The sequence below is a fragment of the Petromyzon marinus genome, chromosome 32 (assembly GCF_048934315.1).
Source record: "Petromyzon marinus isolate PM22_M1 ecotype Great Lakes invasive population chromosome 32, UKy_Petmar_22M1.pri1.0, whole genome shotgun sequence".
Taxonomy (NCBI): domain Eukaryota; kingdom Metazoa; phylum Chordata; class Hyperoartia; order Petromyzontiformes; family Petromyzontidae; genus Petromyzon; species Petromyzon marinus.
The window spans coordinates 14,026,469-14,042,588 of NC_133698.1; the positions used below are offsets into that span (position 1 = coordinate 14,026,469).

General features: G+C 51.3%; 1 protein-coding gene across 4 annotated transcripts; it reads right to left on the bottom strand.

Annotated features, from left to right (window-relative positions):
• Positions 1 to 512: 512 nt before the first annotated feature.
• On the bottom strand, positions 513 to 11,623 carry IFT46 (intraflagellar transport 46). Of its 4 annotated transcripts, none has more exons than XM_032964711.2 (12): positions 11,484 to 11,623; positions 10,473 to 10,560; positions 8,906 to 8,970; positions 8,078 to 8,157; positions 7,613 to 7,687; positions 6,837 to 6,930; positions 6,057 to 6,185; positions 5,637 to 5,755; positions 5,444 to 5,510; positions 4,746 to 4,806; positions 4,126 to 4,211; positions 513 to 1,075 (listed from the first exon to the last, which is right to left on the bottom strand). In XM_032964711.2, the coding sequence occupies exons 1-12, from the start codon at positions 11,550 to 11,552 to the stop codon at positions 980 to 982; spliced, it is 1,029 nt and encodes a 342-aa protein (XP_032820602.1). In that variant the 5' UTR covers positions 11,553 to 11,623; the 3' UTR covers positions 513 to 979. The 4 variants fall into 4 exon arrangements, with proteins under 4 accessions (XP_032820602.1, XP_032820601.1, XP_032820603.1 ...); XM_032964710.2 differs by having other exon boundaries at positions 8,078 to 8,160; XM_032964712.2 differs by lacking the exon at positions 4,126 to 4,211 and having other exon boundaries at positions 8,078 to 8,160.
• Positions 11,624 to 16,120: the final 4,497 nt, after the last annotated feature.

Sequence of the window (16,120 nt, forward strand, 5' to 3'; positions counted from 1 at the left end):
TTCTTATCACAGTCCCACATCTGCTGCCAAACTTGCTCGGGGAAATGAAAGTTCCTCTTCGGGCCCGACGATGCCAGCTCGGCAAATTTAACTTCCACTCTTCAATCCCATCGTTGGCGTCAACCCGTCCAATTCTGGCAACGCGTCTTCTGCACGTCGGCTCTCAGATGTGTTGTTTCGGGATGTTTGTGACCTCGTGTCGTTCGGCACAACGTCCGACGTTTCGCTCCACGTGGCAGGGACCTGCTTCAGGAACTGAATCCAAGCTCTCAGCAGCGTGGAGCGAAACGTCAGATATCGCGCACAGCACAGCGTAAACCCACAATCGCATTGGAGAGCTGTGCAGCACAACCGCGACATCCACTAAAGGAGTGGGTGGCCAACACCACGCCTGGTCGCCTTTGTCTCCCTAATGGCGATGTTTAAATTTCTCAATAGGTATTCAATATGCATCCACACACATACTTTTACCACGCAGCCTCTCTCACTATTTCCTTCTGTGGCCCATTGAGTTGAGACATTTTTACTTCTGTTTATTTCATGTAAATAAAAGACAACAGTGCAGAGTGACACGAGAACGTTACACGATGAAGGGACGCAGGTGGGGAACGCAGAGAACACACGCACCTGCCAAGTGTGTGTGGCTATGCTGCTGGTGTGATGTGCCGCTGCCGTGGTGTGTTTGGTGTGCTGCTCGTATGGGGTCCTCATGGTACAATGTAGTGTGCTGCTAGTGTCATATGAGTGGTGTGTGGGGTGCATGATGCGATGCTGGTGTTGGATGCTGCAGGTATGATGCAAATGTGCCACCGGTATGATATGCGTGGTGTGAACGGCATACCACAGGTGCGGTGTTGTGGTGTACCGTACTGCTGGTGTGGTTTTTATGGTGTGTGTATGTGGTGGGGTGGTGCTGGTATGATGCGGTGTGCTGGTGGTGTAATGTGAGTGGTGTGTGGGAAAGTGGTGGGGAGCCTTCTCAGTCCACAGTCAGGGTCTCGGCCTCCGGCTCACTCGCCTGGGGGGCACTGCCAGCCTCACCCACGCCCCCCTTCTCAGCCAGCCACTTGAAGTGCTGCAACACAATCAATGACTCAGACAGGGACACACAGACTTACACAGAGATCCACAGACTTGCATAGAGACCCATAGACTTACACATTGTTACACAGATTCATATAGAGACCAATAAACTTACACAGTGCTACACACTCACACAGAACGGTAGTGTAGGGGAGCGGTAGTGTAGCGGTTCGCGTGCCTCGCTAGGAACCCAGCGACCAGGGTTCGTTTGCGCTCACAGCCAACACCATTGACAATTATTTGCGCTGGTCTTGGGCCTCCCCGAAGTCGACTCAGCTTAAAATGAGTACCTGTTGCAATGTGTAACCATAGCCACTCGGGAGGCAAAGACAGCCGGGCATGGTGCTTGGCACCCTCCCCCTCATGCGCCGGGACGTCCTACATAGGTGCTCGCTAACAGCATTTGCCCCAATGGCCTGTGTAGGCTACATGGGAGATCCCTGTGCTTGTGTGAGGCTGCATAACACATATGGCAGCAGTCCAAGCAATTGTAGTGGGTTGAAAACAGAGAGGAAACTTATCTGAGGCAACACGGGTTTATTTTAACAATTAACAGTTAACACAGAGGGTTACGGCCCCTCACACCCGATACACTATGGAGAGTGTGCCCTCCAGTCTAATACGCCTCTTACTGGCTAATATAAGAGTCCTCCCCGAGTGAAGCTGGAATCTTCACTGGTATGGTTTTTAGAGCCCACCCTTGCCAGGGGTTCGGTTCTGCCCTTGGGACTCTTCAGTCTTCACGAGGCTTCTTGTCTTCAGCTGGACGACGACTTCCCGGACCGTCCAAAGGTCCGGCTTTTATACAGAGTCGTGGCTCGCTCCGCCCCGGCCACGCCTTCCTTCTCGAACCTTCGAGAAGGATCCGGGGATAATGTCATCCCCCAGCCCCCCTCCTGGGGTCTGGGGTATGCCCCTTTTACATACTGCTCCAATGGGGTAACCGTTGGACCCTGTGGCGCATCGACTCTCAGCACTGGGCTCAGTCCCTCTGTTGCCCCCTATTGACATGAGGCCGACATTGCCGGCTACCGCATGAGAATGGCGCATCTTGGCCCAATAACACTATTACGAGGCCTCGGCAAGGTAAGGTAAAAGGTAAAAACAACGAGCCTACTTTTATACTCTTTGGTTCTATTCGGTAAAGTCACGTAGGTAAAAAATAAAATAACAAAAATCACGACGTTTCGGCCACAACACAAGTGGCCTTCATCAGGTGATGATTCCACTTGTGTTGTGGCCGAAACGTCGTGATTTTTGTTATTTTATTTTTTACCTACGTGACTTTACCGAATAGAACCAAAGAGTATGGATCCTTGCAGTCACGAAAGCTTCAAATCTAGAAGCGTACTTTTATCCTACCTTTTACCTTACCACAATACAATCACTCTACCCTTACCTTTTACCCTTTAGCAAGGTAAGGTAAAAGTTCAAAAGCAACGAGCCTACCTTTTACCCTTACCCCATACAAATTACCCGATTACAGGGTAATTACTGGGGTACTACACATGAAAAAGGGTTATAACAGGTAAATGCTGGGTAGAGCGCTGTATTCATTAATCTATATATATAAAAGGGAAATTTGGGAATGTGTGTCTGTTCGACACACATTCCCAAATTTATACTTTCTGACATACAGCATACTTTCTGACATACAACAAACTTGAAATTTGGCATTTGGATAGCTTCCAGACTGTACACTGCAAAAAGTATAAAAATATACTTTTGTATTTTGGGGGGGGGGGGCACAATAATGTATATATTTTGCACGGAAAGTGAGCAGTGACGTCACATCTGTGATGTCACCCGCATGCGGCAGCGTCACGCAGTGTACCTACTGACGTCACGCATCCCCCCCCCCCACCTTCCGCGTAGGCTGTGTATTAATCAAAGACAAGAATCCAAGTCTCGAGCGAAGCCGGGTAGTAAAGCTAGTATAGAATACTCTCGATGATTCCAATTTTAAATGGAGGCCACGGACTGCGCCACGGAGCTTTTAGCGAGCAGTAAACATGGCATTTACCGGGTAATTATTCGCGCTACCTTTACCCTACCCTTTACCTTACCCCTTGGCATGTCAACACCTTTACCCTTTTACCCGGTAAAAAGGGGTAAATTACCTTACCTTGCCGAGGCCTAACCGTTACACAATGATGGAACACAATGCAGTTGTGACGATGGTTGAGCGTGGTTGTATAGAGCGTTTGAGTGTGGTTGTATTGAGTGGTTGAGTGTGGTTGTATTGAGTGGTTGAGTGTGGTTGTATTCAGTGGTTGAGTGTGGTTGTATTGAGTGGTTGAGTGTGGTTGTATTGAGTGGTTGAGTGTGGTTGTATTGAGTGGTTGAGTGTGGTTGTATTGAGTGGTTGAGTGTGGTTGTATTGAGTGGTTGAGTGTGGTTGTATTGAGCAGTTGAGTGTGGTTGTATTGAGTGGTTGAGTGTGGTTGTATTGAGTGGTTGAGTGTGGTTGTATTGAGTGGTTGAGTGTGGTTGTATTGAGTGGTTGAGTGTGGTTGTATTGAGTGGTTGAGTGTGGTTGTATTGAGTGGTTGAGTGTGGTTGTATTGAGCAGTTGAGTGTGGTTGTATTGAACGGTTGAGTGTGGTTGTATCACGTGGTTGAGTGTGGTTGTATTGAACGGTTGAGTGTGGTTGTATTGAGTGGTTGAGTATGGTTGTATTGAGCGATAGAATGTGGTTGTATTGAACGGTTGAGTGTGGTTGTATCACGTGGTTGAGTGTGGTTGTATTGAACGGTTGAGTGTGGTTCAATCAGGTGGTTGAGTATGGTTGCATTGAGTGGTTGAGTGTGGTTGTATTGAGTGGTTGAGTGTGGTTGTATTGAGTGGTTGAGTGTGGTTGTATTGAGCGGTTGAGTGTGGTTGTATTGAGCGGTTGAGTGTGGTTGTATTGAGCGGTTGAGTGTGGTTGTATTGAGTAGTTGAGTGGTTGTATTGAGTGGTTGAGTGTGGTTGTATCACGTGGTTGAGTGTGGTTATATCGAGCAGTTGAGTGTGGTTGTATCGAGCGGTTGTCGCCTTACCTGTGAGTTCTTGAACTCGGAGTAGAGTGTGAAGAGCACATGTAGCGCTTGCACGCGACTCTTGTACACTGGTACGTCCAAGATGGCTGCCCCAAACATAGCCACAGCACGATCACCACCACCACCAAAGACAGTCCACCTTACAGCCTACACAGACTGTTGGAGCAAGTGCTGGTGCTATGCCCAATCAACTTTGTCTCCCCAAGTGCTCATATTTACGCATCACACCAGGTATTCACTAATGGCTGAGTTTACCTAGGGTAGGCCCGGGACCGGTTCAGATATTTATCACCAATATCAGCCATAAGCAAGGAATAAAACTCGGGTCGCTGGGTCTGTAGCGCAATGCACTAACCAACGTACCACTACTCCTCACCAAACAACAACTTTTACTTATACGGTGCTAAATCATGTGACCAAACAACTCAAAGCGCCGCACAGTGGGAAGAGAACGAGTTGGGGAAAGGGAGAAGCAGGGCCTGTCAAATATATGAGTTTTAACTCGTGATTTAAAGGCAGAAGGGAGGGGGGACTGGAATAAGAGTGAATGAAAATCTAAATATTGAGGACGAGTGGGAGGGAGGAGGGAAGGGGGCGAGGGAGGGCACCGCGGTACTCACCGCAGACCAAGTCCACGTACTGGGGCAGGTCACAGCTGATATCAGCCGAGGGGAGGCTGACCTGCACACGCGTCACCAGAATCATCATCGGCCAAACGTCAACACATCCCTCCCTCCCTCGAGAGTTGAAGGCATCATTCCCATGGTTGCTTATCTACATTCGTCTACATGCAGTGCTTTTGTCAATCACATCGAGTAATCCGGCAGCCTTATTTACACAATCCTGATTCCGAGAATGGGACCAAGAAGGTTGGAACCGGTCCACGGTTTCCGTGCTTCTTCAAATGCTGCTTGATGTTATTGCTTTGGCAAGCCAATAGACTGATGAGACTAAAAGGTTATATTTATTTTATTTACACGCAGACAGAACGGAGGCCGCGGGCCAGCTTCCCAACCCCTGCCTCCTCGTAGCCCTTGAACTCACGGTCGGCTCTCTAGGAAGGATACCCGACACTCGACGACGCTTTCCTCCAGACATAAACAAACGACACAACCAGAAACGACGGACGCTTGTTCCAGCGAGAGCACGTGCCAAAGTGCGGCACGTAAACGTATATGTGCTACGTGTGTGTATGCTCAGCGCGTGTGTTGTGTGTGTGCTCAGTGAATGCGCTCAATGTGTGTATGTGCTCAGTATGCGTAGGCTCAGTGTGTGAAAAGGTGAAGATGAGGAATGTGGGGGTCATGGTGCCACTCACTTTGGAGAGAAGCTCCTCAAACTCCGGGGGCCACTCCTGCATGAGGCTCTCGATGTCAGGCATCGGCCTGCACGCTCACACACACACGCACGGGGGCACCTCCGTCATAAGCATGCGAGGCGACTGCTGAGTGGGTGGGTGGCTGGGTGGGTGGCTGGGTGACTGGGTGGGTGGCTGGGTCGTTGTGACACACTTGGTGTAGTGCACGTTGGGTGGAGGCTTGGCTCGGTGGAGTTCGGAGATGCTCTCCACCCATGCCTCCAGGGTGCGCGGGTTCCTCTCTGCCTCCTCCACACTCCGCACCTTCACATGCTGTACGTGCAAGCCCCACCGCCAGACAACCACACCACCACCGCACCGCGTCAATATACACACCACGTCAATACACATACCATGGCTCACAACAACTGTGTGTGTGTATATCTGTGTCTCTTTGTCTGTGTGCCTGTGTATCTCTTTTGTGTGACTGTGTCTGACAGCATAACTGTGCATGTCTCTGTGTGATGGACTGTGTGTTTACAGCCTGAAAACGCTCCAAGGGAGATATTTGTTTTTGCGTGCGAGCGCACGCGAGTGCGTTGTTATGAGCGCGTGCGCAAGTGTGCGTACGTACAGGAGTGGCGTGTTGCTTGGAGTTCTCCGTGAGCCACAGCGTGAGCACGGTGGGGTCGGACTGACGCGCGCAGGGCTCGTCGAGACCCGTGAGACCCAGCGTGTCTGGCTTGCCATCTGGAGGAGGCACCTACACACACAAAACCCCCAGATAGCTGTTAACAGGCAGTCGAGGCAAGTGGCCAACAACAACTCCGGCCACCAACGACTGTCCAATGCTAATGCCTACTGCACCAGGTACTCATTTAAAGACCACATGGACTTATGGGAGGTCCAGGACTGGATCAGATATTTATCGCCAAATTTGGCCATAAGCGGTATCGAACTCGGCTCACTGGGTTCGTAGTGCAGCGCACTAACCGCTACTATTCCCGGGAGACACACATGTAGACAGACACCCATGCACATAAGACAGATACACACCACACACACAGATGCAAAAGATAGATACACACACCCACACATACATACAGACACACAGACAAACAGACAGACACCAAAACCCCTTCCATTACTACGACCACTCCCACCACTCCCACTACCACCGACATCAACAACAACAACCGCCATTCGCCACTAAGTGGTGGTGACGTCACGACGCTTGTGCCAGGCTATGTGCACCTTGAGGCCACGTGAAGTGTCGAACGCCTGCTGGCAGGAGGTCACGGGGCAGACCCACATCACCACTCCAATCACCACCACTACTACCAGAACCCACTGAGCTCCCTCACCACCACTGCGCCCCGCCGTGTGATGGGGATGGGAGAGGAGAGAAAGGCACCTTGAGGAAGGCGTCGATGTCGCCCACGGCTGGGATGAAGTCTGGGATGAACGGCTTCAGTTTCATGTCCAGCTCGATCGTCTGGGGGGTGTACCTACATGCACGCAGCGCGCACGCACCCCCACACGCAGCATGCATTACAGGGGGCACAGAGCACATGCGTGCACACGCATTGCAAGGGGGCATAGTGGCCATTGGGACAATAAACTAATGGTAATACTTTATTATTATAAATGCAACGCTTTCGTACATTTTATGCGATTGTGGCCATGCAACCCAAACTATGGACCGTAAAGTAATCCACTGTAGCCTATACAAACGTTAATTGCTATTTATTTTGTTAATATTGTTTTTAATCACTATTTGTGGCTGCACCTCTGACGCATTCTGTTTGTTGCTGTCAGTTCCTGCTTTTGGATTACTTTGACATCCTTGTTCTTGTTCTGTGTTGATGCACCACGGATCTTCCTTGAAAACTATTTGGGTAACTAACTGGCTGCATGGGACTTTCTGCGTAATAAACATTAATCGATTGACCACTGTAGACTTCCCCACACAAAGTGGCACTCAATGTATCAACCCCAGAGGGATGATGGGCAGAGTCAACCCCCAAAAGGGATTGGAACTCGCAACCTTCCAATTGCAAAGCTCAACCCTGATCAGCATCTTAAGATCTGAGACGATCATGTCAATTCAGAGTGATAAGATCGCAGACTGAGCGAACCTGAGAAGGGAGAGCCAAGCCCGTGGCCCGGGTGAGCGTGGAGTGAGCTCACCTGGTGATGTACTGGAACAGCTCCTTCACTTCCGCAGACACGGCCAGGTGCTCATAATCCGCAGGGTCATACGCGCTGCACGCACACGCGTAAACGTGAATGCACATGGAATGCGTACGCAACGCGGGTGTGTGCGTGTATGTATGCGGGTTTTCGGGAGTGGCAGCACAACGGTTAGCGTGCTGCGCTACAATCCCGGCGAGCCGAGTTCGATTCCCGCTCACGGCAAACACCAGTGACGATTATCTGAACTGGTCCTGGGCCTCCGCTAGGTCGACTCAGCCTAAAATAAGTACCTGGCGCAATATGTAAACATCAGCACTGGGGAGATAACGGCGGCCGGGCGAGGTACTGTCCACCCACCCCCTCGTGTGCCGTGTCGGCCTTCATCAGTGCTTGCCAACAGCACTTGCCCTAGCAGTCTGTGAAGAATATATATCTTTGTCTTGTGTGTGTATGTGGTACCCTTCGGGAGGGGCTCCGTGCATTCTGTCTTCTTCAGATTCGGACTCCTCCGACTCCTCATCAGAGTCCTCCTCATGGCTCTTCTTCACAGGCACGTAGGCACACGTCAGCAGGCCGAGGGGCCACCATTAGTCTCGCGCCGCTGGGGTGCAGTACCCACTAACTCCGCGGACACGATGACGATGGTAGTGATGAGAAATACCAGCCGTAAGATATTACTATAGGCACAGGACTGGTTCAGATATCTCTCATCACCCATGCCAGCTGTGTCTGTAAATTGAATTCAGGTCACCGGATTCAGAGAGGCGTGTTAACCTCCACCGCTGTACCCAAACTAACGTTATCATGCCCATTACTATGCAGCAGTAGAGCTAGCAACTCACAATCAGAAGGTTACGAGTTTAAATCCTGGTTAGGGGTTGACTCAGCCAATAATCCTTCCGGGGTCGATAAAACAGTGAAGTCAACAGTGGTTGTCATATGGATAGACTCGCCCCCGCCATAGGAATGTGGAACAGTCATCACTGGCTCAGGGCTGTTAACAGGAGATGAGAACCAATGCCTCAATGCTCATATTAGCAAGAAATCACTTTGCAGAGTACTATAAGTAACTATAGAAGTTAACATTCTAACGGACAAAAGGCTGCTTGGAAGAATGAGCAGCATCCCTGCCATAGGCTGCAGGAGCAGGTGAGGTGTGGAGAGGAGCGCGAGTGCTGGTGGCATTGGCCTTGCCGCCTGCCCTCTCTCCTTCGCCATTCACTGCCCCGTGTGCTGCCCCACGCTCTTCTCCATGTGCTGCCCCGTTCTCCGTCTGGGGCCGCTCACCTGGGCGTCGTCGTCATCGCTGGCCTCCGACATCTTGGAGCGCGGTTCTGCACTTGGTTCTCGGGCTGGGGTCACACGGGGGTCACACGTGGTCACGCGATCGAGGATAATAATGTGCATTTATAATAATACAACAATGAACTCTACTTGTACGCCGCACAGTATCGGTAACTCTCGGAGAGAGATAACGACTCGGAGGTGCGAGGAGGAACCACAGGCGAGCGGGAAGGCAGCAGCAGCAGCCAGGCGGTGAGCCGGCACCAAATTCCGCCCCAAGCTCTCGGTCCTCCATAAATTAATTATCGGTCAAATAATGTGTTCATACACGTGGGAGGAAACCAGAGCACCCGGTGAAACCTCACACATGCGAGGGGGCGACACTCTATGCTATACAGAAAGGACATATTAGTCCACATTTTTCTGTACTACCTCCTCCTGGTGAGCCAGGGTATGGCACCTCGATCTCCAAGGGAAGGGAGTTTCGCAGCATTTGTGTGATCCACGAGCCCTCGCTGCCTCCACAGTGCTGGATTACAAGAAGTGTGCATCGCCACCACCGCCTCAGGATATCAAAGGACCTTACATCACATTTCATCTCAACCCTTGCAAGGGCCTGCTGTAGTCCAGACAAGGGGACCTCCTGGTGGCAGCTGTCCCTGTGCGGGAAAAGGTGAACGCAACACCGGGCTAAAAATGGGCATTAGTCTGCCAGTAGGGGGGGGGCGATGTTGCCCCCACTTCCCCCCTAGAGTTTAAGTTACAAAGTATAGCTTTAAATGTAAGACCACAGTGTCACTCTAAATAATACATTCAATAAATGATTTATGGTAGATATGCCCTAGTTCACTGCGCACTGGATCTGAGTAGAATGCCACTGTGCTCCAAGTTCAATATTGTAAAGTCTTATCAGCATCGTGTGAGTATCATCACATTACTGGTGGGCAGATACGAAGGCGAGTGCGAGTGGCGACGTCGTGTTAAATACTGCCCCGCTGACATACATTTCTGCAGCCAAGTGAGATGTTGAAGCCAGCCCAACCTATCCCTTACCCTTTCCTTAACCCTACCCAACCCGATCTCCTAAACCTATCCTTAACGTAACCCTATCCCTAGTGTTATCCTTAGCCTAACAATACTCGAACCCTACCCTTAAGCTAACCTATCCCAAAACCCTACACTTAACCCAACATCATCCACTAGCCCAAGGGTTGACAACCTCCAGCGCCGCGTGGGGCTCTTTAAGGGCTGCTTCGTGACCGTTACTTATTAAGGACCACCGCCTCGCATGCATGTGCATTGGGGCTCTTGAAATAATTAGTTTTTGTTACCGAATTCGATTGCCGCCCCCTGCACTAGCCCCACACTACCTCGAACCCCATCCCCAACTCAACCTTATCCCTAAACATATTCCGAACGCAACCCTATCTCTCTATACCCCGTTGTCCTACGCAGTTACGCGACACCCATCAACGGACACGCCCAGGACTCTGTTCCCTTGCCCCAGGACCGAAGAACCGTGATTGTTGGTCGCTGTGTTTCTCAGATCGGCGGGAGCAGCGACGGTCACCTGTCTGTCGCGGTGTTGGCGTCTCCACCTCCTCTGTGTCCGTCACGTCGAGACTCTCGTCGTACGGCTGGTCGCTCACCAGCTTGGTCTGCGACGACGCCACGCCGGACCACGCCGTCAACCACGCGCCACCATCGCCCCACAGCACGCTGCCCGATCCCACACCGCACGCTCTTGCTACAATGATGCCCCGGCGGACCGCGCTGTTCATCCCCGGTCCCGGTTTAGCCGCGCCACACGATGCCACGACCCATAACCGCACCACCCCGCCACAGTGCGGTCTATTCGACTGTGCGTACGAAGCCGCGGCGACAGGGCGGGTGGTGGCAACGCGAGGGGGGACGCGGTGACAGCGCGCAATCATTGCCGGCAGTGCGGAGAAGACTCAAGCCAACGGCGGATAGAGCAAGGTTAACGGTGATGAATGAACACGAGCAGACATCGAGTAACAGCAACCACAGTGGTTTTCCCCTTGCCGTGCCCCCTGCCTTGAGGCCTGCCCCGATACACTGGAGCCATGCCCTCCGTGCTCGAGCCCTGCCCCGTAAACTTCAGCGTTGCCCCGTACATTGAGTTGGGGAGCGGTGGCGCAGTGAATAGCGCACCGCGCTCCGAACCTGGCGAGCCGAGTTCGATTCCCGCTCACGACGGAGAGCAGTGGCAACGAACATTTTAACGGGTCTCCCTTAGGTCAACTCAACCTTAAAAATGAGTTCCAGGTGCAGTGCGTGTAAACATCGGCACTGTGGAGACAACGGCGGGCGGGCGTGGTGCGGGCCACCCACCCCCTCGTGTCGGCCTTCGTAGGTGCTGCTACTCGCTAACAGCACTTGCCCCAACAGTCTGTTCAGGCTACACCGGGTGTGTACACTGGAACCTTGCGCCGCTGCCTTTGCTCCAGCTCTGACGTTGGCCCCCTCCCTCTACCGTGGCCCCGGCGCTGCCCCCTTTAATGAAGGGAAGCCCTGCTTAGCCTTGCCCCGTGCCTCGCGCCTCGCCTCGCCCCGTCACCTGCTGGTGCTGCCCTCCTCCTCGTCCTCCGCCTCCTCCGTTGCTGCCCGGGGGCCTCGAAGCCGCCATGCGCTGCCCTGGGCCTGCCCCCCCACGCCGTGACCCTGCGCCGCGATTGGTCTGCGAGCGTCACGTGGTGCCCACCAACGCGTCTTGCCCCGCCCCGCGAGACGCGAACGTTGCCGTGGCGACAGCGGCTGCGTGTTTCCGTGGCAACGAAACAGCATCCAGAACAGAATGATAATATTCATTTATTCTGGAGGAATCCGATGAGCTATGAAGCTCTCTTTCTCACAGCTGTCCAATAGGGGCTGGTCAGAACGTTACAACAACAAACAATACAGGAGTGCAAAGTATAGGAAATGTAAACAAATCACTTTTTTAAAAATATACACATAAAAGTAAACGATTTTTTTCTTTTTCAATTTAAAATTTTGATTTAAAGTTTTCGTGACTACAATAATTCATATTCTTAGCTCTTTCGGTAAAGTCACGTTAAAGGGAAACAATAAAATAATAATATATATATAAAACAATAAAAATTCTCACGACGTTTCGACCATAACAAAATCAGTCGTCATCAGGTGATGATGACCGTTTGTGTTATGGTCGAAACGTCGTGAGAATTTTTGTTATATATATTTTATTATTTTATTGTTTCCCTTCAACGTGACTTTACCGAAAGAGCTAAGAATATGATTTTTTTCTTACCAGGCAAAGCCCACTGCGGTATTAACTAATTTTTCAGAAGCAACCTGGTCACAAGTGATTGCTCAAAAAAGTGGCGTATCATGTGGAAATGTATAGCAGCAAAATTATCTAAATTATCGAAATGCATCTTTCTAAATGTTGAGGGGAAAAACCCGGAGGAGCCAGAGAAAGGATCCAAACGACCACAGGGAGAACACGCAAACTCCAAAGACACAGACGTCAGACAATATACACCTTCTTTCCCATATCTGCCCAGCCACACACACATTTTAAATACTGCTTGTGTACACATCCCATCAGCCACACGGCCTTGTGACAGTGTTTACTTTTTCAACACAATCAAAACCTCTGTGCCGGCTTCGACATTCAGCTTCTCATCATCAGCAGCAGCAGCAGAGCCAGGCGCTCCCCGCCTGTAAACATCTGGAGCCTGACTGTTGATGAGACGCTGAATGTTGAAACCATGTCCGGAGTTTTGATTGTGTTAATCAAGTGCTTCTGATACGATGCACTCACAGACGGAAGGCCATGTACGGCTGATGGGATGTGTAAAGGAAATCCAGAGAACATACCAACGTTGGTCCAACGTTCCACGTTTACTCGAGAAGACGACTGGTGGCCTTCATCCAGCAGTGGATTGATCATGGCTGCAGATATAGTGTAGGCTGCTCATGTTCAGTATTATTACAGCAGTCTCCATCCCTGTTTAGAATTCTTCCTCAATTTACCAAAATAATAAACATTGGGCGATGCTGCTTATTGAACGGGCTCAACAAATAGGACAATCTCTTAGTAGCAACACCCACGTATAACTCAGTAGACAACGTTAGCCCAACGTTGTCCAGCACCACACCCGACCGACTTTGTCTCCCGAGTGGCGATGTTGACACACAGCACCAAATACTCATTTGAGGCTGAGTCGACCTAGGGGAGGCCCAGGACTGATTTAGATAATCGCCACTGGTGTTGGCCGTGATCGGGAATGGAACTTGGGTAGGGCGGGTTCATAGTGCAGCGTGCTAACCGCTCCACCACCGCTCCCCACCTACACATGTACAAACGTCACGCTGTCACCCTCACACCCCTCTATAAACACTTGTCAGCGACGTCTAAACCTTGCCATTGATTTAGCTCCAAAACAACTGTATCCCCTCATCACCAGCCATGACCTATCCACCGCTGGATGAAGGCCTTCCCAAAGTCATGGCCATCTCTCACGGCCCCCTAGCAATGCTCCATCTCCGTGGCGGGCGCGCTCTCTCGGGCCTGCTCTTTAACTTGCCTGTCGATCCGTCGTTAGTCTCGACCACCGGCCCTCATCGCTTCTCGGCATGACCCAGTGAACACGCAACGTTGGGCCAACGTTGCGTGTTTACTGGGGTCGTGCCCTGCCCAAGCACACTGACTTTCCTTGAGAGTCAAATACAAACAAGTCAACCTGTGCGTGTTCCCTTCCTCCATGTGCTCCTCTCGGCGTCATTCCAAGCGTGCACCTCCCCACGCTTGTCTGGGCACTTTTAGCACCGTGTTCAATTTTATTTGTGGATGTCCATCACTCCGATTCGTTTGTCTCAGCGGGTAATGCAGCACCGATTGAAACCCGACTTCTTTACGCACTTTTATCGAGTTGCTTTGCATCCGCTCTGATCCCGGGCTGCCTTCAACAACTGCTCTTGGTGTGCACACTGTGCTGTCTCCCCCAGATGGGCCACTCCGACAGACGTCTCCATTTGTTTGAAGGCATCTTGCCAAGTAAACACGCCAACGTTGAGCCAACGTTGGGACAATGCTGGCGTGCGATTGGAAACGTTGGATCAACGTTGGCCCAATGTTCCATGTTCACTCGGTGCCAGTTGCATAAACACCGTCATTAAACATTTCCGCGTGTTCTGCAGCTGTAGAGTTAACATCGTCTGCTCTAAACATTCAGTTAATTTATTTTCCCAGATAAGAAAACCATATTTCAAAAAGCTAGACTTTTCAGGACCGGGCCCTCTCCCGCCACAGGAGTTTCTAGATCCGCCTCCGCTCGCCTCCGTGCTGACCATCGTGGTGAAGTGTGGTCAAATAATGAACTCCCCCACGACCCACACGGTGTGGGAAAGGGCGACCCTCATCCAGCAGTGGAATTGGCAAGAGAAAATCCGTCTCCGTTCGAGAATGACTGTCCAACGTGGTCCCATTGGCAGCTGGGACTGGGATGGGAGCCGTGAGCTCACGAGGTGGCGCTGTAGCACGCGCATCTGTTGATTCATTGTGATGTGAATAAAAAACAATCGACCTTAACGTCTTAATTAATTGGCCTGGCGCTATATCTGAAGATTAATTGGGTTTATTACCGAGCCGTCGTTTCATTCGCGGGGCACCCAACCCCTTGCCAGCTGAGAGATCGCGAGCTCGTGTTTGTTACGTAAGCCCCTGTTCATCCCTCGTGTTACTGAGACTTGTGTTGAACACGTGACTTTGTTGAACACGTGACTTGTGTTGAACACGTGACTTGTGAGCCACACTTCGCCGGTTCTATCTCCCGGCGCGCCAGTTGAAACAATGAGGGCGAATTTCGCAAATCCCGCACCGCCCACCCATCCCAACTCATCCCATGCCAGCAGTATAAATGTGTTCACCCCAGCTAAGTCTGTGGTCGGCATGCAAGTGGCGTGTGGCGGGATTTGTGGGTAATTAACACCTCTTCCAAGGCTTCTGTCCAGCGTGAAAGAGTAGACCAAATAGCCTCTGCAGGGGCTCCCCAGAGCTCCCTCCTAGTGACGACTCTTGCGCCAGCAGTGGCGTGAGCTAGCAGTTGCAGGGCTGCGCCTTTTACCGTCTCTAAGGACTGATGGTAATGAGCCAGATCTCTCGAGATTTCAAAACAGATGTACATGACAGCTCTGTATCATTCTACTGCTGGATCAAGGCATCTTCACGCCGTGTAGGTTGTGGGGAGGTTGTTTGACCATACTTCACCACGCTGGTCAATGAGAGCTGGTTAGGTGGTGGTGGTGGTGGTGGGAGGGAGGAGTGCACAACCCAGTCAGATATCGCCACTGATGTTAACCGTGGCAGGGGATTAATTGAACTCGGGCAGCCGGGTTACATTGATGGACTACACAGTGCGCATATCACTGCGCCACGGCTCCGCCCCCTGTAAGCTCAGCTCGTTTCGAGTGTCAAGTTGATTTTGTGTAACCAAGGTGAGACGTGAAGAGACCAGGATAGGAGTCTCATGTGTAAGAGTGACTAAGGTCACAACAATGACAAAGGCAGTAACTTGGAATCACAGCAGCAATGAGAAGGCAAAACGCCTCCTTCACTTAAAAGTGTCCCCGTGCACTCCCAGAAGGCCACCACGTGTAGCTGATGGGATGGGTAAAGAAATACGTTAATATTTGTTCATGTGGTGGGACAGATGTGGGTAGAAGTTGAATGTCCTGCTTATTTGTTACTTTTATTCGTAGGATACGAGGCCACAATGGAGCAAAGAGAATTCACAGGAAAATAAACCATACAGAAATAAATCTGGAAATCTGAATGTCAGGTAGGCAGCGCAGTTGTGGCACGTGCACCTCAGCTAGAGGGTCCTGGGTTCGACTCCTCAGGCACCTGCCTGTGTGTTCTCCGCCTGTTCTGCAGGGTATGAGAATGTGAGCCGTTGTCTTTGTGTGTGAGAGTGTGCGCGAGTGTTGAGGAGGCTCATGAAGGACGCTACTGGGACAGTTGGAGGCAGTCGCCCTCCGGCAACAACGGAGGGCAGAGAAGCGACGCTCACAACAACGAGCGGAGCGCCGGGTGGCTGAAAAAACACAGCAGGTTGACAGAGTAGGGGGCACAGGTGGTGCATCGGCCAGTCATCTCAGTGACTCAGTCAGTCCACCCATGGCACCTGGATCTGCCCCGTGACCTGCTGCCAGAGGGCGTTCGACACTTCA

Coding starts and splice junctions, on each gene's coding strand:
- IFT46 (XM_032964710.2), bottom strand. CDS start 11,552: ATGGCGGCTTCGAGGCCCCCGGGCAGCAACGGAGGAGGCGGAGGACGA. Junction 8,161..8,905: donor GCGATGACGACGACGCCCAG/GTGAGCGGCCCC, acceptor GTGCCTGTGAAG/AAGAGCCATGAGGAGGACTC. Junction 6,186..6,836: donor ACATCGACGCCTTCCTCAAG/GTGCCTTTCTCT, acceptor TTGTGTGTGTAG/GTGCCTCCTCCAGATGGCAA.